Raw genomic sequence first — 25,549 nt, forward strand, 5'->3', positions numbered from 1 at the left:
ACATTTGATAATGTTTAGTTTTGTAGATATTTGACATATGGCATTGTTTCAGCCTTTGTAAAGAATCAGCTCAGAGAAAAACAGAACAGCTTGTACACTGCTTTTGTTCTAGACATCATGAGTATCCATCGTTACAGATGCTTTTGTGCAGAACAGATGTCTTGCTATCAACATACATTTAATCCAAACTTTCTGATCTTAAAAACAAAACTGATTCATATGTACACCGGTGTAGTTTTTCCCAGTACTAGGATTTGGAATCATAACAATTCCAGCTGTTGTGCTTTTTTTTTCCCCTCATGTTTTCACTTGAACCAGAGTTTCACCAAGTTTTAGGTAGGTTTTGCAAGTTTGTGACACAATGGGGTTATGAAATCTTTGGTAATAAAGGCCATAATATTAAGCTTGGGCATCAATCTAACTTTTATTTGCTGGACCATACAATGCCAGAGACATATGGCACAAAGCATTTGTACAAAATTCATCATATGGTAGTTAATATTATGGCTTTACGTTATATTCCCATCTATTTTCAAGCTAATGTGAGAGCATTTTCCCATTGTTGAAAAGAAAATGGATATTTGTTATGATTAACAAACAGTTTCTGCATCTTTGTGCGCCAGACTGTTCCCATCTTCTTCTTTTTTTTAAATTCGAGCGTGGACACACAATGTGATGTCTTAAAAAAATCAGACAGCTACTCTTAGCTGAATTACTTTATAATGCACATAGTCTTTGCAAATACTAAGTTTTATTAGTGCTTTGTTTAGTAGCGCTGATGTTAAACTAAAATCACCCCATTTCATAGAGGTCAACTTGAGGTCATTTAACACCCACGTGTCACTGAAATTTCAGGGTACAGTTACAATTGCTTTGTTTTCTTTTAAATGGGTTAAATGTGCTGAAGAGCAATGTAAACTTAGACTTTATGTAAGAAAAATTAAAAACTTGAAAAGTGTCGACGTAGAAGGTTTTCATCTAACCATAGCGACATGCAGAGAAAAGAACGTGTTTCCAGACTGATTAGCTGTGTACACGTGTAGTAAGCTAAACATTACCTTACTTGGTAAACACTTAAGCTTGGAGGGCTCGGCCGGTATCTGTTTCAATTCTCTTGACTCAAGTTGTACGTACGTATACATTCACCCACTTCGAGAAAATACCATACATAGGAATAAAATCAGATGAGCACTTCGCTCATTCCGTTGAAAACATGATGAAGAGAATGTTTTGTTTTTATACAGAGGTGAGGTTTGAACCCATTAACATCTCACATTCCTAGAGTTTAGCGCATGAAAATGTTTCCCCAATTTTTAGGCCAAGGATTCCTTTAGTTTACACTCGGTAAGAGATTTGCTAACCCGGTGTTCGTTTTCATCTTGCATCACTTTGTTTGGTTTTTGAATACTGATGCTGAGCCACACACGCTATGTTATTTTCTTAAACATATCTGTAGTCAACCATATGCTGTCATCCACAAGCAGGTTTTTCTGACCTTACTTTAAGGGCTAATTATGAAGATGTGACAGCAAACTCTGCTGGCAAAAGCACAGCTCTTAACACCCTCAGTCTAGCTTATGTGTGTGTGTTGTGTATATATATATACTGGAAGCTGTTTCTCTGATTGTCGACCTCTTTTCAGTGCTGCACAGCACAAAGCAAACAGTAATATATATATGCTCCTCATTAGTTGAGCATTTATAACACCATTGACGGTTTTGGAAAAAAAACGCTATATATATATATATATATATTTTTTTTTTTTTCAGAATTGATTTTCCGTGGCCCAATTTGGCCAAATGTAAACTCATCCCATGGCACATCAGAAAATCTCAGCGTACCAGAGAACAACTCGGCTGTTTAATACCAGTTTCTCAACAGTTTTCTCTGTCTAACTGCAAGGCCTCCATGTTTTTCTTCAAGAACCAAAATGTTGTGAAAATACGCATGTGCACACAGGGCTGTATCTCTAGGTCAGTGCTAACTGCTTCTTGCTGGCAGTCGCTCATTTGGCTCAGATTCGTCTCTCTCCCTGACGCTACTTCTGGGATAGATGGCTAACTTCCCCTCTCCTCCGGTCACACCTTAGGCCATTATGGCACAACCAAGCACCCTGCATTGTTCTGTCAAGTAGCCAAACGATAACAGACGTTGAGACATAACTGCTTTGCCCCAGGCCCTGAGAGTAGAGGAGATGGACATTTATTTGAAAATTATCACTTTAATTTACCTTCTCTGTGGTGAGTAGATTGAGTAAGCAAGTAAGTCCACAAAGCTTAAGAGAGAATTCTTCAGCACAGACAAATAACTGGGAAGTAGTACCGTGCTCTTACACTGCTCAAAAAAATAAAGGGAACACATAAGCAATGCAATGTAGCTCCAAGTCAATCACACTTTTGAGATATCAACCTGTCCAGTTAGGAAGCAACACTGATTTGTGAATCAATTTCACCTGTTGGTAAATTGTCTAATGTCCACCAGGTGGACATTAGACAATTTGCAAGACAACCCCTATAAAAGGAATGGATTTGCAGGTGGTGGCCACAGACCATTTGCCTGTCCTCATCTTTTCTGGCCGATCTTTGGTTAGTTTTTCATTTTGCTAGTGCCCTCACCACTAGAGGTGGCATGAGGCGGTATCTGCAACCTACAGAAGTTGCTCAGGTAGTGCAGCTCATCCAGGATGGCACATCAATGCGTGCTGTGGCAAGAAGATTTGATGTGTCTCCCAGCACAGTGTCCAGAGCATGGAGGAGGTACCAGGAGACAGGCCAGTACACCAGGAGACGTGGAGGGGGCCGCAGGAGGACAACAACCCCGCAGCAGGACCGCTATCTGGTCCTTTGTGCAAGGAGGAACAGGAGGAGCACTGCCGGAGCCCTACAAAACGACCTTCAACAGGCCACTAATGTGCAGGTTTCTGCTCAAACATTGAGAAACAGAATGCATGAGGATGGTATGAGGGCCCGACGTCCACAATTGGGGCCTGTGCTCACAGCCCAACACCGTGCAGCCCGATTGACCTTTGCCAGAGAACATCTTGATTGGCAGATTCGCCATTGGCGCCCTGTGCTCTTCACAGATGAGAGCAGGTTCACACTGAACACATGTGACAGACGTGAGAGAGTCTGGAGACGCTGTGGAGAACGTTCTGCTGCCTGCAACCTCCTCCAGCATGACCGGTTTGGCAGTGGGTCAGTGATGGTCTGGGGAGGCATATCCTTGGAGGGCTGCACAGACCTCTACGTGCTAGCCAGAGGTACCATGACTGCCATTAGGTACCGGGATGAGATCCTCAGACCCATTGTCAGACCATATGCTGGTGCAGTGGGCCCTGGGTTCCTGCTCATGCATGACAATGCTCGTCCTCATGTGGCCAGAGTGTGTCAGCAGTTCCTGTATGTCGAGGGCATTGATGCTATGGACTGGCCTGCACGTTCCCCAGACCTGAATCCAATCGAGCACCTCTGGGACATCATGTCTCGTACCATCCGCCAACGCGATGTCGCACCACAGACTGTCCAGGAGTTGACCGATGCCCTGATCCAGGTCTGGGAGGAGATCCCTCAGGAGACCATCCGTCGTCTCATCAGGAGCATGCCCAGACATTGTAGGGAGTGCATACAGGCACGTGGAGGCCACACACACTACTGAGCCTCATTTTGAATCGCCTTGAAGAATTTCCAGAGAAGTTGGATCAGCCTATGTTCTCATTTTCCACTTTGATTTTGAGTATGATTCTGAATCCAGACCTTAATGGGCTAATGATTTTGATTTCCATTGATCATTCTTAGGTTATTTTGCTCTAAACACATTCCTCTGTCTAATAAATAAAGATTTTCAGCTGAAATATTTCATTCATCGAGGTCTATATTGTGTTTTTAGGTGTTCCCTTTATTTTTTTGAGCAGTGTATTATTTCAACCTGCAGTTTACTCGAAAGTTTTGTTGTGTGACTAACAGACAGCCGGGGTGTATTTCCATTCAAGCTGGTGTGAGCACCTCCCTCATCTCAACTCTAGTTCATTCAATCAATCAATCAGTCAATCAATCAATCAGTCAATCAGTCAATCAATCAGTCACTTTATTGTTGTGAATGGGGAAATTTGTGGCACAGTCAGGATTAAAATCATACAATACAAAAGACAATCAGAGTGCTTGTTGTCTGGTTCAGCTCAGTTCTGTTGTGTTCAACTTCTGTGAGTTCAAGATGGCTTCTTTCTAGCTCTCTTCTACCCCCCCTCTCATGCTCACAATTAAATGGTCATTAGGGATTGCTCGGAGTGCTGATTTCTTGTTCCACTCCCACGCCTGGCTCACCTAATGAGTTTGTAAACTCACTGACCTCTGTCATACAAGTGTGTGTGTGTGTGTGTGTGTGTGTGTGTGTGTGTGTGTGTGTGTGTGTGTGTGTGTGTGTGTGTGTGTGTGTACTCACAGGTGCATTCATACTCACAGACACACTAACAAACTGGTTATACACACGTATGTACACAAATACCATTAAAGGGACATTAGACTACACATCTGTCGGTGGAATGAGTCAAAAAGCTAAATTTGGAAAAAGGTTTCTACGGAGTGCAGATATGGACTCAAATTATAGACATTGTCAGCCAGTAAGTTTGTATTAGTGTTTCTATGTTTGATGTTGGACACGTGTCTTGTGAGAGTGTTTTTCTGACCTGGGACCCCCGTCTCGCTAAGAAAGGGCCTTTAACTAAGTCTAGTGTAACCACTGGTCATGTGAAAGCTTTTGCCGCTAATCTCACTTGCATGCATGTGCACATGCATGAGTGCATGTGTGTGTGTGTGTGTTTGTGTGTGTGGTTGCGTTTGTTTGAAGGACCATTGTCATCTCAGGCTCAGTCAGTGACAAATCAGACAATGTGACAGTGTGCGTTTTGGTGCAGACACTAACTACATTCTTAAAGATTTAGTTGATATGAAAGTTATATTTCAACTTCAAACTTTCCAATGACTTCTAGTTTTTTACAGGACACAACAGATAAAAAAATAACTAAGTTAAATATTTTACTGTCTACCACATATTCAAAACCATCATATGACACCTCTCCTCTTCGTCAGCAGTATTCCTGCATCTGCAACAAAAGACCCACGTGTATGGGGGGGCTTCGTTTCAGCCCAACAACCAACATTAACCAGCTGACTTCACTAAGTAGTCCTAAACTGTGTGGTTGAATGTGTGGTGATGAGGGAAATCGGCTGTTGTTGTCTTGGGTTTGGAATGAAAACACACATTCACATGGCCCTCCATGGCACATGACTGAGTACTGCTGCTCTGGATGTATTACTTCAAAATAAATCTCTCTCTCCCTTTATATCAGTCTGTTTCTCTTTCTCCCTGTTTGTGTGTGTGTGTGTCTCTCTCTCTCTTTCTCTCTCTCTCTCGCTCTCCCTCCCTCATTCTTTCTCAGTATCACATACTCCCTCCCTACTTCCCCACATCTTCTGATTCACTCCTCCTCTCTGCCCTAGTTGCTGTTTTTGAAGTGTGGATGGACTAATTAACCAGTCACATTAGCCAGAGGAGCTCATCTAATAGAGAACTAGTGCCTATATGAATTCACTGACCTATATACACCAGCTGTACACATTTGTACATCAGGGTTTGTGCGTGTGTGTGTGTGTGTGTGTGTACACATAACATGAACACACACAGGATATCTATCTTAGCTATTGTGTTTGTTATGGTATGTAACATGGAGCAATAATACACTTGTGACTTGCCTGTGTCAAATCAGCCCTTGTACTTGGGTTGTCATGTCAATATACCTCAAAATAGATTAAAGCCCTGGCTCACCACACTGGGGTCTTTTTGTGAAAGTTAGCATGGGGGCAGCACTAAGGAGAAACCAAACTGATTGATAGATTTTTTTATAATTTTCATAATATTATCAATGGGGGGCAAATGCCCAACAATGGGGAGCCGCCAGTACTAATTAAATAGAGTACATGCTACTATACTTAACTGGTCAGTTCAATGTCTGTTCTGATGACCTTGTCATCTTCTAAGCACATTTCTAATTCAAGTTGGTTAAAAAAAGGGGGGGTTGAAGTCATGATCACCACAAGCAGCCAGTTAATAAGAATGTTTTAATGTAACTGGGATCCAGGATCCACTACAGGGCCCAAGTTTCAGTTTGTGATGAATTAGCTGTTATCACAAATTGCAGTGGTTGTCAAAACATTGATGATCTCACGGAGGAGATAATTTGTCCATTTATGGTGCAGGAGAATTACTCCTAATTTTTGGATAAGACTTTTTGCTAATTGAGTTTTTCTTGGACAAGTGAATTTCACCAACCTAGTTTGGGAAATATGCAAGTTAAAATAACATTGATGGGTTTTCTAATCAGAGCTCACAGAAAGTGTTTTTTTTCCCCCCTTGACATTAAAACAAGCCAAAACCCGCCTTCATGGATAAATGTTTTTTAGCTGCTTCGACTGCCAATTAGAAAACCTGGTATTAGTGAAAATCCACCCTAAAACAGTATTCTGTAGGGTTGAGAGAATGCCCCCCCCCCCAAATTGTGTCTTTATTTCAAATACACAGATCCAGAAAAAGCTAAAAGTGTGCCCGAATAAAATAACAGATTTAAGTCCTTGGTGGTCTGGTTTATATCATTGTGCAAGGGTTTTTCCTGCTCGTTAGCAGTAATGGATAGTTTCAAGTTTAAAAGAATCCAGTTTTTAGGTGGATTTTCTCATCTGAGAAAGAAAGCAGTAAATGAGGGCAGCATTTTGACCTTTGAGCGAACCCCAGTGTGTTTGTCTGTGGTTAGGAGAGAAAGGAAGTAGCTATCTAGACCTTGTCATTCAGTCTCCTGCGCTCCCTTACACACACAAACACAAACATACACACAAAAAAAAAACACCCACAAACTTGAGACAGACATTTAGACTGGGACTATGGATACAAACCAATGAACACCCACTAGCAGAAACACATAGTATACACTCACGTCTCCTCACACACACACACACACACACACACACACACACACACACACACAGTCTACACTAGCAGGCATGGCATTACATACCAGGAGCTTAAGTCCAGCCCGAAAAACCCCCCTGCTTCCCACAGGCTGTGGTTTTGTGCCAAGAACTCTCTACATTGTCTGTAATGAGTACAGGACACATCATAATGTGGGGATTGAACGCTCAGTCTTCTGTGAGTCAAACATAATATCAGTCATTTGAGCTAAAAGGAAATGCTCAGTGCTTAGAGTTGGTATTTAGATGTCTTTAGAATGTAACTAGTAGTGCCCATGAGCAAAACAACACTTATTGTTTCAATGCTGCTCGGTTGCCAGCAGTACAAAGCTGTGGTTGTGTACATCATCGCTAATGTGTGAGAGTGTGCGTGTTGGTGACACCCCCCCACCCCCACCCCCCGCTTGTGCAAATCCTCCATCAGGACCCCCGTTTAATTACAGCGCCTTTGACAAACACAGGTTTATTTCATTCTTCCCGGCAACTTCTCAAGTCTGTGCCAGAGGGTGAGCAGACCGCAACATCTGCCATTTGTTGACAGCTTCTTTTTTTTTTTTCCCCATAAGTGCCATGATTACTGTTTCACGTGTACATACACTTTAAGCATGGCTGGCCCCAGTGAAAATTCAACTAGAAACAGCCATCAGTGATTTAAATTGCTATCATTAGCCCGAAAGAACATCCATGTGATATTTATTTGTGATTGGAGAAGAGAGATTAAAGCTGATGTAATTTAAGGAGCGAGGGCTAGTTAAGCAGCCTAACAGAATGAAAAGGCACTTAAGGAAAGATCGCCATGAAAGAGGCGGGAAGGTAATGTAATAATGAACACGGTAACATCAGCTGTAGCAGCTGAGCAGTTAAGAATTGCTTTTTGACTTAGTGTCCTTAGTCTAAGCCAGAGTAACGCATCACACCAAACCGCCTTGGTTATGTAGAGCATATAGTCTGTCTGCCAAACTTGGAACTGATAAGAGATGAACATGGACACCGATTATGTCCTCATTTCGCTGCATGTCAGGGAGACATCACACCCTTCGACTCCACAAGACTTCTACTTCTACTTAGCCGACATGGGTCGCTTCCCTAAACTGCAACCTAAAGTTTCAGTGGTCACCATATAGGAATTCTTATCTCCTTCATCCTTATGAGAAATATCTCAAATCAGATGTGGAGATAATGCCATATCAAAATGCAAGCCCTTTCATGAGCATGTCAGCTGAATGTGATACTTGAATGCTCCATTGGCTTTCATGGTATTGAGTCAGGTAGGTCCACGCTCACTCGACCAAAACCAGATGGTATGAATGGGTATGAATGCTGTGTGTGTCTGACTGTCTGACTGTCTGTGTGTGTCTGATACCCCTTTCACACTGGCCAAAAAACCCGCTAATGTCCGCCTTTGGTCAATGTAAAAAGGCAGATGTTAGCAGGTTTTTTTTGGCCGGTGAAAAAGGGGTATTACTGTCTGTGTGTGTGTGCTTGACTGTCTGTCTCTGTGTGTCTGACTGTCAGTGTGTGTCTGTCTATCTGACTGTCTGTGTATCTGACTCACTGTGTGTGTCTGACTCTCTGTGTGTGTCTGACTGTCAGTGTGTGTCTATCTGTCTGACTGTGCATGTGTGTGAAGTGTGCAGCCCATTGCCCCCTAGCATTGTTACCCTTGACTAGGATGGGGATAAAATAGTTGTCACAGATGTGCTAAGTCAGATCACAGGGTATGGTGACATTATGGTATTTCCTCAAGATGTGGAAGTGTATTTCTAACTGTGATGTGAGCATAACCTGCCCATATGACTGAGTGGGTTCGTTGCTATGAAGCGGCCCTGTAAACGGTGACAGGTCCAACCCTACGAGTGAGATAACAGTTCATTGTCTTTCTCCAGACAAAGAGTAGACTGACAAACAAGTTTTTCAGTGTGGATTCAACCTCCATGTATCAAAGACAAGACTGTGTGTGTGTGTGTCTCTGTGTGTGTGTGTGTGTGTATGTATGTGCAGAGAGAGAGCAAAAGTGTAGTGACGGTAAGGTAATGCCTTTGAGAATAGCTATATATCATCTTGGGCAGTCGTCAGCTTTCCTGCCACTATAAAGAACACAGATATGTCCTCAGGGTGTTCTCCCTTAACATCACACACACACACACACACACACACACACACACACACACACACACACACACACACACACACACACACAAAGGTGAATTATTGGATAGCCTTTGGACTGTCACTTTCTCTCCAACTGTTTCAGGATTAATATGTGCCAGTGCATTGCAGATACACGCACAGACACAGCTCAATAACTAGACGGTTTTGGGGTTACCTCTCACTCTTAATAGCTCTGGAAATAAACATGTATGAACACACACACACACATAGACACTCCCTCTTAACTTTGCTGGACATTCTCTTGACTTCAGGAAATGTTAATGTAAGAGTAGTGGAGAGATATTCAAAAGAGGCTCTCTGTCTTTTGACTATCACTAAACTAAGCACGCACGTATAACATTTCTATAGCCCACGCTGAAGTTTCCCGGTCCAGGAAGTAAAAACCCTAGCCGTGTCTTCACTCCATCCATGTGTTAAACCAGCTGATTTGGGAAAGTAGTCAGTGAAGTCTGCTGGTTTAGTACATGGGTGAATCAAATACACGGTTAGGATGTTTACTTTCTGGACAGGGTTTTTGCACCTCTGAAGGTAAGGATCAGGCCAGATAACCCTCTATCTCTGAACAAGAAGCAAGAAACACTTGGATGACAAGAGAAACCTTTGACAATGAGGTGACCCCCCCCCCAAAAAAAGCGTAGCTGTGTGATGGACAGGGCAGCAGTCACTGGCAGTTTATGGAAGTGAAGTCATTAAAAAAATCAAGAAGTGAATATCTAAGTCAGCCATGTATATGAGTTGGTGATCATCAAAGACGGTTAAAGTACAGATGGCTTCTTCTTTCAGTCATTTCCGTGGCAAAGGAAATGGAAAATGGGGTTTTGGGATTCAGGGTTTTGAGGCAAGCTTCCTCTCACCGCCTATTATTTGCTCAACAAAGGAAACTTTTGTGATGCTGTAGATGAACTAATAGATCACGTTTGTATTTCCTTTGAGGATTGGCAAATTTATGACTGCAATATTGTAGATATATTCCTTGTGTGGGCAATAATGTGTATGTGTGTGTGGGCGTGGGCGTGTATGTGCATGTGTTTTCTTCCCCCAGGTCGTGGCGATATTCAGCCTCAACTGGATAGCGCTATGCAGGATGTCAGTGATAAATACCTTCTGCTGGAGGAGACCGAGAAGCAGGCCCTGAGGAAGGCTCTCATAGAGGAGAGGCAGAGATTCTGCTACTTCGTTGCAATGTTACGGCCTGTGGTGGTAAGTGTTCACAGAGAGACCGAAACAAGAAAGAGAGCAATTGAAAGAAAGAGAGAGAGAGAAACAGGTCTTCAGAACTGCACTCAAGAGGAACAACAGCGGAGATTATTGTACTTGTAGCCAAGCTACATACAGGCTGTGCTTTTTGGTATTGCTGCAACACAGGCCGAAGGAAGACACTAAGGAAAATGACAAAAGCTTGTCGACAGAGATTACAAGCACACACACACATATTTGCACAGGCAAACACACCTTATTTTATGCCTGCTGCGTCTTATTTTTGGTAAGTTTAGTATAAAAACAGCAACACCTGTGCACACCACAACTAGATCATGGACTGTGAAATGTGTCCATCTGCCGTGTCCTACTCTCTTAGTCTTAATTCAGAATGAGCATCTTTTTTTTCCCCCTATTGCTGATTCATCTCTAGACATACTTGTATGACCGTCAACCTGTTATACTCCCAAGCTGTTGGAGTCCCAACATTCCCATCAAAAAACTATGTTTTCACCCTACATTTTTACATACTACGTTACAGGAGCTTTTCTCTCTCTCTTTTTTTTCTAGGATGAGGAGATCTCCATGTTAGGAGAGGTCACTCACCTCCAGGCCATCTCTGATGACCTCAAAGCGCTAACATCCGACCCCCACAAACTTCCCCCTGCCAGTGAACAGGTGAGAAAAAGGGCAAAACCATATTAGGGCACTTGGCTAAAATTCAAAAATGTTTTACACTACAGTGTAATATGGATTACACATCAGTAAGAGACAGCAATTACCAGTCCTTAGGGTGTTCTGTGCAAAACCAATATAAAACAATGCCAGGAGTCTAAAAAGATCATCTCTAGAGCTCAGCATAAAAACACATAGTATGTTTCTAACCCAGTGTCCTTCTCTTTGTTCCACTCAGCGGGTTTGAGGCCACGAACTAAAGCTAGTCACATGTAATTCCCGCAACTTTATTCTTTATTACCTGTCAAGAGTGATAGAGGACAAGTCTGAGTCAGAATCTATTTTTTGTTTTGTTCAAACCTACATGGCACATAAAAACACATTCTGACTATTTTGTCCTGTGTCACTTATTTATCCATACTGAAGGACCATCGGCCATACTCTTTTCTTAAAAAAAAAGAAGAAGCTTGAGATAAAACCTGTGGCTGACATGTTTTCTGTAACCTCCCCCCCAGGTGATCATGGACCTGAAGGGCTCAGACTACCACTGGTCGTATCAGACTCCACCCTCTTCTCCCAGCACCACCATATCCAGAAAGTCCAGCATGTGCAGGTAGCCCCCTGCCAGCCAAACACAGGGATGAAGGCATTAGCTAAACCTTTGGGTCTTTATCAGTAAAAACACATACTGAATATCTGATGTGTTTTGTGTGTAGCTCGGTGCTTCCCAGTTAGGTCCTCACAGCATTTAACAGGGCTCAAAACATGTATTCCCAGTTCCATCATCCGAGACCTAAAGCACTGAAGTATTCAAAAGTCACAATGCTGTCAAGTTGTAGAGATTCTAACAAACCCAGTTTGAGTCTTTCACCAAAATGACCCAATCAAAAGTCAGGGCAAGCGTGGAGTAAAACATAAGATTATCAAGTCACCAGTTACTCATCTGGTGCTCACTCGTCTTGATCCGCCTCATACGATCCCTGTAAGCCTCCTGGGCTTTTGAACACTTCCAGAGTTTTAAATCCTCCTGGGGTGAGAGCCCACATCAGTCTGGAGTAGTGAACTGAGATGCCAGGGAAGACCTTTTCAGAATTTAGTCTGGACCACGTCTGCCACCCAGTGGTTAATATAAGTTACTACAGCTCTTTCATAAAAAGGTTATTGCGCACTTTTGTTTAAGATTGCTGTTTTTTAAACAGGGATTAAACGCTTGATTCTGTCTCTGAAGACCAGCGGTTTTTCTCTTCTTCACTGAGCATTCACATTTGCAAAATGAATCATTCTCATGACCCATAATTGATTCCATAGGTACTTATGTCAATTCCCAAGCTTCACCTACAAACCTATGGGCTTACCTTGGTTATTTTGACATTAATTTCTTAGGGGAAAAAATAGTGGACTCATGGTCCAGCATTGTTCCTACAATCTGTCTTTCAACCCAGATCTGTAGCTTGTCTCATTGTAACCTGTTCAGACCAAGTCCTCAGCCCCCATTCCCCCTCGTTGGATGTGTTCTTTCCATTGGCTGTTTCCTATGGGGTGTGTTTTACTTTCCATCACTGATCTGAGAACTTTGTACCTCCAACACCAAGTTTTTGTTTTGTTTTGTTTTTTTGGTCAAGTTTTAGACTTCGCTTTTTCAACTTAATATCTTAGCTAAATTTGAATTGGATTCAGGATCTAATGTCATCATATAACCAATTAACCACATTTTTCCAAATTTCTGAAAAATACTCTGGAGGTTCAGGGCTCTCGTCCAGCAATCATTTGCTTTTGGCTTACTGCCGTCATTGCGAGAACATCACTCTTGTCATTTTGCAGCGTTGCATCTGCAGAGCACATGCTATGGTTGTGTGTTGTGGATGTGTTTGCTGCTGGTGGACAGTAAAACTAGTTGTGGTTTTGCCAGCTTGATTTGTCTATTTTTCTTTTACTCCTCAGTAATTTGTGTATTTTGCATTTATTAGGCAATTAATCCATATTTTGGTTTCCTGTCAAAGTTAGTTTCTTTCAAACTTTAATTCAGTTAACCTTTTTTATCTCTCCACTTTTTATTTATCCTGTTTTATTATAGATTTTGTTTTGTTATAGATTCTGTGCTATTTGCCTAATTTTTTTTACATCGCTCTCTCAGATTTTGTAATTGCTTTAAAGTGTTAATTTCTGCAAATTATATAATGCTCTAGTTGCGGTATTTTGCTCTGATTTCATGCCTGTCTTTGTGTGATAATTAATTTAAAAACCAAAAAAAAAACAAACCCCACAGAAGCATGCATGAAATCCTGTGACTTCCTGCATGGGATGAAACATCACTATGATTTGATGTCAGTTCCAGTAGCGTGTTATATTTTTTATTTGACTGGCTGAGTCTCAGTCACTGCCTGCTGCATCTTGGTGTGCTGTGTTAATTGTGTGCCCCCCTCCCCTCCCCCTTGTCTCCTCCACATTCTCCCCAATCCTCTCCCTCTGTCTCTTTAACTGTTCCCTCTATCACCCCTTTTCCTGGTCTCCATCTGCCCTCCCACGATCACTCACCCAATCGGTTGCCACACCATTTTCTTCAATACCCCCTTCTCCCTGTTATCCATCCTCTCGTCACACTGACTTTTACCCCGGTCTCTGTGCGGCCTCTTGCTCTCCCCCCTATCGCAGTAGTCTGAACAGTGTTAACAGTAGTGACTCCAGGGGCTCCAGCAGCTCTCACTCTCACTCTCCTTCCTCCTCCTCTTCCTCCTCTTCCTCCCACCACCTTTTCCACCACCGCCACCGGTACCGCAGCTCCACGCTTCCCCAGCAGACCCCGGCCCGCCTGTCCAGCATCTCCTCCCACGACTCGGGCTTCATCTCTTCATCGCAGGACCAGTATGCACCGTCCAAGTCACCCTCCCCCATGCCGGCCGACGTAAAGGTAAGAGGAGACAACACACCCTCGCTCACCACGCTGAGCTTCAGGATCCGAGCCTAAAGGCACAGATGTTTAGCATGGAAACACTGACACACCAGTAAGACGAGCGGTGATTTGTGATTCTGTCTTTCTCTGCGCCAGCATACCCACACGAGACTACAGCTGCTGTACTGTACAGTGTAATTTAACACCAGCTGTCATTATGGTTTATGACTGTTTAAAATCCTGCTCACCTGATCCTGAGCAGTGAAAGGTTATGAGCAATAAACCTGCATCCATGGTGGGAAGAGACCAAGAATGAGCGAGAGCCAGAAAACCTAAGATCAGCAGATTCACACTACTTCATGAGGCCCATTTACTTCTAGCTCCCTAACCCCTATGACGGGCAGCTTCCTGGCACTAGTAAGTTTATGGTGATATCATTAAACTGCTATTATCATGGCACAAAAGCAAAGGAAATTGGCCTAAATTTGTCTCCATTCAGGCCAAGGGTAATACAGGTCAACCACAACCCTCCATTAAAGAGTTAACCGCTGTGACAGGCTGCGGTTTGGTTAGACAGGAAACCTCCAGAACTTTAAAAGGCTGTGTGTAAATGTTTTCACCAAATGTATCACAGTCAAATGAAAGGACCATATAGTATTTTATCTGCCATTGCAGAATATCAAGAATCAGCTTTTTGTATTACTTTCAGTGAGATATTCAAGGACATTTTAAGCCTACATACTTGACTATGGCCCTGGGTTTCGCAGAACTCTCCAATACAGTATTTCATGTTTTGTTAGGTGGCCAACAACCACAGTATCCACTCCAGAATACAGTCATACAGTGAAATGCTCAAGTCTTCATGATATAATGGAGTTGGTTTGGCAAGTCAGTACCTTACCCATTTACAGCACAGGCCTAAGAATTGGCCTCCTCATAGGCATCCTCCACATTGGCTTGGAGCCAATAAGGATAGCCTCATCTCCACTACAGAAACAAATTAATTGTACCTGGGTTTAAAGGAAGACGTCTGCATTTTTTTTAACCAAAGCCCTATTTTAGCCCATTCAGAGTCAAACCGAGCGATGGGTAGCAGAATATTGCCAAATGTTATCCACTAAAAGAGCTCTTTTTTGGCGCGTATCTCACATTGTTATGAGAAGTGTTAAAACAAAACAAAAAAACCTTTTCCATTATGAAAAGACAGTCAAACCTCTTCCATTATGAAAAGACAGTGCTGTTACAGTCAATCAGCACAGTGGTAGACCTGTTGTGCATTTTCTAACTAACGCTTCCACTATTGTTTTTCAGCAATAACCCCCTCCTCACATGATTACAGAGTGAGACTTCTTCTGTGGGTTAGAAATGGCTATCTGCGAATTTCATTATTTATAACATGGATAATGCTGTTTAGGTTATTCTCAAAACATTCTGAGCCTTTTGGTGCCAAAAAAGAGCTATTTTAGTGGACATTGTTTGCCAAACAATATTGGCCTGAGTAAAAGTATTGCAGCTTGGTGCGCAGCGTTTGGCTGACACTAGTTTGCTCAATACTGAATCAAATTCACAAAATCCTAAACACAATTTATGTGTGTGCTGTGGTTGTCAGAATGACATTCCTTTAACCAGAGGACCCGGGTTAAAGCCTTTGTGCCAGGCATCTGACCTGCTCAAGTCTAGCTGCAGTAAATGCAGTGTCTTCAGTGGTCTTGTGGGGGCAGTGTTCTACAGTAGACCCTGAGCACTGACGTCCCTGTAACGGGGAAGCAAAGAGAGAATTACTGCATGGAAATTATTAAAGTATCACATTATGGATTATGGTTATTGCATAGGGTTTAAAGGGAAGCAATCACAATTTTCAACATTATATATTTAAAGTAGAGATGTAGCGATAACATTCCTTTAGCAGTCATAATAGCGAGCAATATTCTGTGTGTCTGTGTGCTGCCATCTATGAACAAGAAAACTGAGTTGCTGGTTTGCCTACAGGCTGAATTGAATAAGAAAACGTGAGTAACAGCACCAGACACAGCTGTGTAGCCTATCAGCAAACCAGGAAGTTTTCACATTCACAGACTGTTCTCCAGTGACATTTCAGAGATACAGATGACTTCTCAGTATTATGGCTGCTAAAGGAGTTTTATCTTTATAACACACACACACACACACACACACACACACACACACATATATATATAGAGAGAGAGAGAGAGAGAGAAAGAGAGAGAGAGAGAGAATGTTGAAAAGGGTGATTGTTTCCCATCAAGCTGCTCACAGACACTGCCTTTGATTTCATATACGTAGCACAAATGATCATGTTGCCCTCACCCACCTGAGCCTCACTTAGCTCTGATGTAGAAACGTGGCTCCCCCCTCAGCCCTTAATAGGAACGACAATGCCCTCCTTAAAGATTTTAACGCTTCTAACTGAACACAGCTGATCTCGCGCTTAATGCTGCTATGACTCCCAGTGCACCTATCTGTACAGCTTCTCTAGTCAGTCAACTGTACTGCTGTCTAACTGTGCTGAAAATGGCAAAAGAAGAATGCTTCTGTCCTCTAACAGCCTGCTTCTATTCTGCTTTTACCCCCTCTCTCTACCTGCCTATCTATCTTTCTTTGTCATTCTTTCCTTGTGTGCATGTCCTTGTATATTATCCACCCTTCCAACCCCCACTGCTGTCTTTTTGTCTCTGGCTTTGTCTCTATCTCTTCTCTGTCTTTCTACCTTCCCCCCTCCCTTTTCTTCATCTCTTTCCTCCTCTTTCTGTCTTTATTCTATCCCACCACCACCACCACCCCTCTGTCTCTCTTTCTCTCTCTCTCTCTCTCTCTCTCTCTCTCTCTCTCTCTCTCTCTCTCTCTCTCCCCCCCCCCTCTCCCCCCCTCTCCCCCTCCCTCCAACCTGTGTCCCCTGCCTGCTTGCTCCTCCCCTCACCATGTCTCTGCAGCCCTGTCCCAGTTCTAGCTCCTCTGAGGCATCAGAGACTGGCCAACCCCACAGCGACTGCAGCTCCCCCTCCTCTCTAGCTCCTGCCACTGCATCTCAGGGCACTACTGACAAGGTGAAACACTCTCCACCATCATTTTCCTCCCCTCCACTCCCTTCCCTGGCCCCTACATGTGCTGTGTGCATTACTCTCCCTGACTGAGCTTACGGAAAGCCCCATGCCCATAATGAAGCAAACCTCATATAGAGGCATGCTACTCGCTGTCCTTCCCTTTTCCTGTTTTGCTGCGTGATGATAGTGTGGCACACAAGCCACCGATATGATGAAGAGCATTTCGACGTAAGGCAGTTATCTCCTCATCCTCATCATACTGCCATCAAGGCAAACTGCGTACTCACTGGCAGGTGCTTGGTATCAAACAGTCAGTTTGACATGGTTAGTCAAAAGTCATGATAATGTTAATGTGTGCTGAGAACATTTTAGGCTGTTTTCTGGTTTCTTTAAAATGTCCCATTTCATTATTTTTTGATTTGACCAACGTGCACCCTATTGTTTGCAGCTTATGTTGTCTCTTTGTCAAAATGATTTATCCCCAGTGATGTGTCATTTGTCATTTTGCTCGGTTATCCATGATTGAGTTTATTTTATTTTTTTATATCATTACATTAACATATCCCATTATATGTATGGTTGTTCCTGTGTTTTTCCATCTCTTTTTTTATGTCCTACCTCCACCCCACAAACCACACACAACCCCAGCTGTCCAACGGCTTTGACATCTACAGCCAGGCTGATTCTGCCTACCAGTATAGCAACGGGGTTGGTGCGGGCTTGGGGTCCGGGACTGCCTTTCCGTTCTTCCCTCCCTCCTCGCCCTCCACCACCCCATCCTCCTCTGGCCCCACTCGTTCATGGTCTCGTCCCGCCTCAGCCCTGCTTCCAGACTTCCCCCACTACTGCACGCTTGGCCCTGCCATGGTGCCTTCATCACGAGTCCCCAGCTGGAAGGTGGGTTCATCTTCACCTGCTTCATCATCACCTGCTGCCTCTCCTCCTGGCCCACCATTTCTTTATCGTTGATTTATTTTACTTCATAAAAGTTTATAGAGAGATGAGCCTAAAGGGAAAGACACATAGACACTCAGACACTTCAAGTGAAGAATTAACGGTAAACTTTTATTAAACTTCACCTTTACCTGGCAGGACTGGGCCAAACCAGGGCCTTATGACCAGCCCATGGTCAACACGCTGAGGAAGAGGAAAGACAAGGAGACACTACCTGTCGTGGATAGTCACAGTGGTACCAGCAGCAGTGACAGTAGCCCTTCCTTGGCCATAGCCTCCATCCCCTCCTCAGCACCCACTCCAGCCACAGCACTGCCACCAACCACAGCACCCACAGAGGAGGAGAGGAACCAGAGTGTGGCTGCTCCTTACAAAGTAAGCTTTAGCCTGTATTTCATCCTGTTTGAACAGGGTTTGCTTAAAGCTGCTATGAAGGAGTTTTGGATTTTAGTTGCCTTTGGGGTAACCCTGTGGAGAAAAGCAGTAGTGCTTTGCAGAAGAACAACTTCATTTCTCATAAGCATTGCCTCTTGTCTCGAAGATCTATAGTCACCCTCTGGTTGCTCGTATGTTTGTTTTGAAGCGAAGAGTGAGAGGTGTGGTGGTTTGTAAAAACAGCTGTTTGCAAGATAAACAGCAGTGAGGTGATGTATTGTTCACTGTGGCTTTGTTTCCCTTCTGTGTGCCATAAATTGTTTTGTCAGATCATTATATAGCAATATGTAATTTTCTCACTGACGGTCTCATGCTTACGTCTGTCAATTAGGGGCATCATAATTAGATTGAGACTGATAAATAATCAATGAAAACCTCTTCATAGCATCTTTAAGCAAAACTTTATCAATGTATCTTCTATGCTCAGATTTGTACAAGCGATACAAACATGTCATGTATCAAGTGTGTGATTCTTTCTTTCCTTCGTTCTCATTCTTTATTCGTTTCTCTTGATCTCTCTTTCCCCCTCCTTTATAGTACAAACTATTTTTAGAGTATGTAACAGTAGCAGCTTGTGCGCAGCTAGATTTAACAGTGTTTTGGTCTTCAACGATCTGCTATTCTCTCAGTGCTGTGTCTAGCATACTTATTTCATCCCTCATCAAGTGGTCTCCAGTCATGAGCTGGTTCTGGTTTGTTCCAGACAACCTGAATTTCAGTAAAAATCTCTTCTTCACCAAATTGGTCCCCTCTTTTTTTAATTTCTCTGTCTCTGTTTTTCCTGTTCCAGGCTGGTGAAGTGGAAACCCATGAGGAGCTGGCCTTGGCTTTGTCCAGAGGACTGCAGCTAGACACTCAGAGATCAAGTAGAGACTCTATCCAGTGCTCCAGTGGCTACAGCACTCAGACTAATACGCCGTGCTGCTCCGAGGACACTATACCTTCACAAGGTAACACACACACACAAAGGCAGATGACAATATGTACACACACGGAGAAAAACACATATGGCTCCAGCCCAGACATGCACATCACCACACTAAGGATATCAAAGCTTTACAAAGTAATTCTTATATCCAAGGGTAAATTAAGTGCTCTCACACGAACGTATTGCCTTTTCATTCTTACTCTGCAATAAATGTATGTCTGTATGTGTAACACACATCGTCAACCACTGTCTTTTTCCCCCCCTTTTAGTATCGGACTACGACTATTTTTCAATGGCCGGCGACCAGGAGGCTGAACAGCAGCAGTCTGATTTTGACAAATCCTCCACCATCCCCAGGAACAGCGACATCAGCCAGTCCTACCGACGCATGTTCCAGGCCAAACGCCCAGCCTCCACTGCAGGCCTGCCCAGCACACAGGGCCCCTACCCTGGCCAAGGCGCTTACACTGGTGGGGCCTACCCCTCCACACCCATCCACACTGGGGCTTATCCAACAACCCCTACAGGTGAGTACATAAGAATCACATGTCAAAAACACAGTGGTATAGATTTGTCTACAAAAACTTCCTTCTCTTTTCTTATTTCTTTCTGTGTTTCTGTTCTGCATAATGATTTTAAGATGATACATCTTGTGCAAAAGGTTTTCCAACTCCATTTGGAAATAGATAAATGTTAAGTGAAATGATATGGAATTGTGACATCTTTGTCTTCCTCCTCTGTTTCTTGCTTTTCCTCTTCTAGAATTACGATTATTACTACATATATATTCAGTTGCTTTTTTGAGTATGTATCATTGATGGGTCATAACACAAATACTAATTGTTCTCTCACTGTTGCTCATATTTTGTTATTACAGTCTCCTATTCAGGCCAGGGAGTTTATTCAGGATCTAGTTCCTATTCTGCAGGCCAGGGTCCAATTATTGTCACACCTGGGGTTGCCACAATACGCCGGACCCCTTCCACCAAACCGTCTGCCCGCCGTTCAGGGTCTGTTGGAGGTACAGGCCCCATCCCCATCCGCACACCTGTCATACCAGTAAAGATCCCCACAGTTCCTGATCTACCAGGGGGAATCAATGGAAACCGGAATGGAGAGGAGAGCCCAGATTCTCCAACACTGGCAGGGGGAGAGGAGGTTGGGGTGCTGCCAGTGGCATCCTGGAGCGGTCAGGCATCGACCAACCCCCCCATTGTCCCCTTTCCTTTCCAGCTGACTCAGCAACCACCTCAGGGTGAGGGAGGGGAGGAGGGAGAAGAGGAGGTGGAAGAACAGTCTGAAGGTGACATGCTGTTGGCCATCCGCAGAGGGGTCAAACTGAAGAGAACCCTCACCAACGACCGCTCTGCACCTCGCATCGCATGATGGCATCATCACGAGGCACCTAGCTAGGGTGACATGCCACCTCATCAGACGGTGTGGGAGTAAGGCTCTTCCTTAATCATATTTGTATGGGAGCTGGAAAAGTTGACAAACATGCCCCTGTTGCAGATGGAAATGTGATGTATAGAATCCGAAGGCTTCCTGTGTTTGTATGTCCAGACACCTTGCTTCACACCATGTCCTTTTCTCTGAGTACGCTGAAATGATTGACCCCCGCTGAGCATGTTCCTGTACAACTATCACTGATATGCCACAGGCAGGGGCGTACACCATCCTTTAGGAGCTGGTATCCCACAAAGTATTTAAGCACTAACACTGTACTTGTCTTTTAAGTTTAGAGTACCTCAAACATAATTTGCTGCCAGCGTCTGGTACATGGAGAGATGAGTACTTTCCCAGGATTAACTCACCATGGCACCCTTTATACCTGGTTTTAACATGTGGCAATTGGATTGTATCTATAATTTAGCTCGGTTAATATTTAAGATTTATGTAAAAGTGTGTCTATAAACACATGAAACTTGTTATTTTTTATCTCGTCAAATTCAGATTGCTTATCATATTTCCTAATTTCTATCCCTTAAGATCAACAGTAAACACCTTGCTTTTCTTATTGCCCGTCCATGGATCTGCTGACTGACAAGCCATTTTTTTTTTTTACAAGGATGTTGTTAGTCAAGCCACCAGCTACTCATTTGATTTGTCTGCGGGTCATGGCTGGATTGGCGAAAGCCAATTTCCATTTCAGTGTATTTGGTTCATGCGTTGATTTTTGACATGGCCAAATGCATCTCTGACCAACTTGCGTGAACTGGGTAGAATTTATACTTTTTCACCCTTTTCGAGAACAAAACATCATCCCACCAAGCACGTTAATGTTAACATCAGATGTAAAATGGGTCCAGGTTGAAAGATTTAAGAGCCCTGGACCTAAATAATAAGGTGATCTGGGGAAGCCCAGCCCGCAGTTTTGTATTAAAGGCATTGAAACAAGAAAATGCTTTTTTTTATTATTATTATTTTTGTTCATGAAAAATGTTTCAGAGGACAGTTCACCAGGTGGATCTTAAGAGCACGTTAGTGGAAAGTACCCCACCACACCTACACAGACCCCTGACCCGAAACAAACATGTATATGTTATACATGTGAACATTTGTTGCCGAGGCAGTGCAAGGTGCCATTTTTGGACCACTGGACATTTGAACTGACAAGTGGCTTAACCAAAAAACAACGCAAAGCTTGCAAAGGGACTGGCTGCAACTGGATTATTTCATTTCCCCCGTGTCACATTTCCAGTTGACTACAATCAACTGCTGCTTACTTTGAGACATGCCAAATATTTCAGAAGGTGTGCAGTGGTGCTCAAAGGTGTCACCTCTTCAGAAAATTAGCGCGTGTGTGCACATGCCACGAACATTTTCCGCTGAGTCCAGCGGAACAACAGATGGCTCGCGTAAACGCGAAGGGAAGCATCACAGTCACAGGACGGGATCGTGCGTGACTGTGGGGAAAATCTGTGATGGGTCAGTTTCTTATTGGACTCGTGCAACTACAGACAGCATCATATAGCTGATCTTGTCAATCGGAGACATCGAGTCAAATCGGCTAAACTTTGATTTTGTTGTTGTTGTTGTTTATTAAGCATTTGGATGATTTGTAAATATTTATGCATGTGTCTTCTGTTGCTTTAGAGTTTGTTGGTTCTCCTCTCTCACAGCGATTACCATTTTGTCCAGTACCATACCTTCTTCCAAGGTATCAAAATCATTTAGTTTAAACTGTCCAATCCAAGACATTTATTGACATTTATTGTTCTTGTTTTTTTTGGTGAAACAAACTGTCCCAGGCATGTAATTGCTTTGGGCTGTGAATTGATTATATTTTTCTCCCCCGGTCTTCTCCTATACTGTTTGTTTTTCACATAACTCATCATAATCACACTGTTAGCTTTACTGCATTGTTGGATCGTTTATGCTTCGATACTGCCATCATCAGCATTTATCGACCATACACCACGATCTGCAGCCCCCATCGCTTATAAAAATGCTGTAAATTGTCAAAGCACAGTATATATATATACAGTATGTGCCATGAGAAAGCTAAACATAATCTTAAATTTAGTAATATAATTAAGCTACATTGTATGAGAAATATAAGGTCCACTTACTGAGGCTTAGACTTTGTTTATGTTACAAAACTATAATGTTCTCACATTACGCCATACTATTTTTATTGTTCTTTCTGGTGGGCGTTATGCAAGGGGAACACTTCTGCTGTCGTCTTCCGTAAAACGCATGAAGCCTTATCTCTGCTAGTTGCTTATTCTCCGGTAGGTTTTTGTAACTTCTGTTTGGACACCCTCTAGTTGCAATGTGGACTTTTTGATCAGTTTCAGCGTCTATTTTTTCTGCTTGATTTGAGAGACGACAGTGTCCTTCTTTTGTGCTGGCCATGTTTTATGACCCTAGGCTGCAAGAAAACAATTTAAAATCCATGGTATAATTTAATGAGTGCATAGCTGTCAAGTTTTTGTTAATTTTTTTTCTTAGTTTATGAAAAAAATGACTTTTAGAGATATGAGGCGTTCCTCCATCTGAAGTGTTTAATTACTCTAAGCTAAAAGGCTACTGGTGTATTCTGTTTGAATTGACATGGATTTTGTTTTTCAGTTGAAGCACTGTGAGGTTATGGCTTGTCTAAATGAGATGTATGAAAATGTAAATATTACTCAGCTCTTCAGATTAATCCGGGAATTTACACGTTTTAATTTATTTTCCTTCTGTCTGTCTCTCTCACCCCATCTCTCTTTCTACCTATTTTTTTATACTTCAGAGTATAGATTGTTTTCCCCTGTCCACATATATATTGTCTTATAATGTACATTAGTCCATTTCAATGGCAACCAAGTCTTTTGTATAACTTAACTGCTGTTTCATTTTGAGTCCCTTGTTTCAGACATTGTCATCAACCCGACACACACTCACAAATACACACACACACACGCATGTCAGAGCCACTAAAACTGAAACGTCTATATGCCGTTGAAAAGCTATAGCCATAGCTCAAGAGTTTTTGTCTTAACTTTACAGCATCGACAACAAAGGCGTTTTGCATCAGTCACACACGTTTAATTAACCCCACGAAAGGTTTTTCAGTGTTGCAGGGTTACATCCATTTTACTTTCAGTTCAGTCTACGAGGTGGATTCTCTTCAAATTTTGAATATTGATAAACGTTTTCCGTCAGAAGTAACCATATCCAACAAAATGAGAAATAGATTTGATTGTGTGTTTTGTTATGACCAAATAAATTTCTGGTTGTCTGTACAAGTTAATTAAATGTAAATTGATTTGACATGACATTCAACATTATATATATTATAGTGGGGGTTTTTTTCCCCGGAAACCATCAATGGTGTTGGTAAGAGTGCTCAACAAATTAGGAGCGGAATATTAAGATAGATGTAGATGCAGGAAAAAACTTTAATTCATCATTTAAAGTTTTTTCCTACATCTATCTATATATCTATATATATTAGTCCTGTGACGCCCTGGCGGCCTGTCCAGCGTGTCTCCCCGCCTGCCACCCAATGACTGCTGAGATAAACTCCAGCATCCCTGCTACCCTGAGAGCAGGATAAGCGGTTTGGATAATGGATGGATGGATAATTAATTTGACATGAGACCTGATATATCCCTGATGAAAATGCTGGGGCATATGGAAACATGGACCTTCTGAATGGCCATAACATTCAACATTTTGATATATCTATGAAAAACGTACTTTGTTAAATCTTTGGACACTAACATAAGGATATGAGATGCGAAATGGGTTTTCGGTGTGTGGGGGGGGGGCAAGATGTTGATGTTAAATGCAAGCCTGTTCACTTCATATACTCGGATTATTTTGGTTTGTGCTGGGATCCTGCAGTTCTTTGTCAGTCTTTTTAACATCAAACTACTCAGAGCAGCTCCGTAAACTAAACTACAGATCAGACGTGGTTTTTAATATGCTGTTAGGAACTGTAGTGGGCCCGTCCTTTTGGGAAATTAGGGAAATTCTCCTTTATAACTAGCTTTGTGATAAAACACGATGGGAAGTGTACAGTTTACCTGCTTACCATCCTCCCTGTTAGAGTAACCATACCAACTTCTCGCACCTCCTCTCCTTCGTGAGTTTGACATTTTGCCTGGCCCAATCTTGCCTGTAGTTTGGGAACCAATATGTCCCGTATCAAACCCGCCCCGTATTGGAAAAATGGTTGTTCCCCCCCTTTTTCTCCCTATTTGTACTCGGCCAGTTATCTACAGACACAACTGGCCATGTCTGCGGGTGGGAGGCCGGATGTGAAGAGTGGGGTAATTGGAAAAATGGTTGTATTGGCCCGTATATGCCAGAGCAAATGTAAAAACGAGGTCAAAGATTCGTCTGGTTCCCAGGCTATCTTGCCTGGTGTTTGAAAATATATATATATATATATTTCAAGGACTAAAACTCCCCTTGAGTTTTTTATTTTTTTATTTTATTCAACCATATACAGAAAGTCAGAGGCAAGATATGAGCAGGAGAGGGGTGAAGATAAAATGTACATTCTCATTACCTCAACACCATGGCATGTACAGCAGCCCACTGACCAACCTACATAGCCATGTCCTGTTGAATTTTGATTTAACATATCGGACAATTTTAGTCAGGGGTTTGTTTGTTTTTTTGGTGGGGGGGGGGTTTAAATCTTTATAATTCACGTGTAATTTCCATCCACAGAAAACGTACATCCAGATATTTAAATCAAAACTTCTATTTAAATTATTGCTAA

General features: G+C 42.7%; 1 protein-coding gene across 1 annotated transcript in view; it reads left to right on the plus strand.

Moving 5' to 3' along the window:
• The window catches only part of LOC130117535 (protein MTSS 1-like), a 98,997-nt gene extending 74,946 nt beyond the window's left edge, over positions 1-24,051 (plus strand). Inside the window, exons 7-16 of the mRNA XM_056285637.1 lie at positions 10,231-10,388; positions 10,956-11,063; positions 11,576-11,673; positions 13,713-13,968; positions 16,902-17,015; positions 17,661-17,909; positions 18,105-18,341; positions 19,192-19,351; positions 19,599-19,856; positions 20,207-24,051. Coding sequence (XP_056141612.1) covers positions 10,231-10,388; positions 10,956-11,063; positions 11,576-11,673; positions 13,713-13,968; positions 16,902-17,015; positions 17,661-17,909; positions 18,105-18,341; positions 19,192-19,351; positions 19,599-19,856; positions 20,207-20,715 — 2,147 coding nt within the window. The 3' untranslated portion in view covers positions 20,716-24,051. The remainder of the gene's footprint in view (positions 1-10,230; positions 10,389-10,955; positions 11,064-11,575; positions 11,674-13,712; positions 13,969-16,901; positions 17,016-17,660; positions 17,910-18,104; positions 18,342-19,191; positions 19,352-19,598; positions 19,857-20,206) is intronic.
• Positions 24,052-25,549: the final 1,498 nt, after the last annotated feature.

The sequence above is a fragment of the Lampris incognitus genome, chromosome 9 (genome assembly GCF_029633865.1).
Source record: "Lampris incognitus isolate fLamInc1 chromosome 9, fLamInc1.hap2, whole genome shotgun sequence".
Classification (NCBI taxonomy): domain Eukaryota; kingdom Metazoa; phylum Chordata; class Actinopteri; order Lampriformes; family Lampridae; genus Lampris; species Lampris incognitus.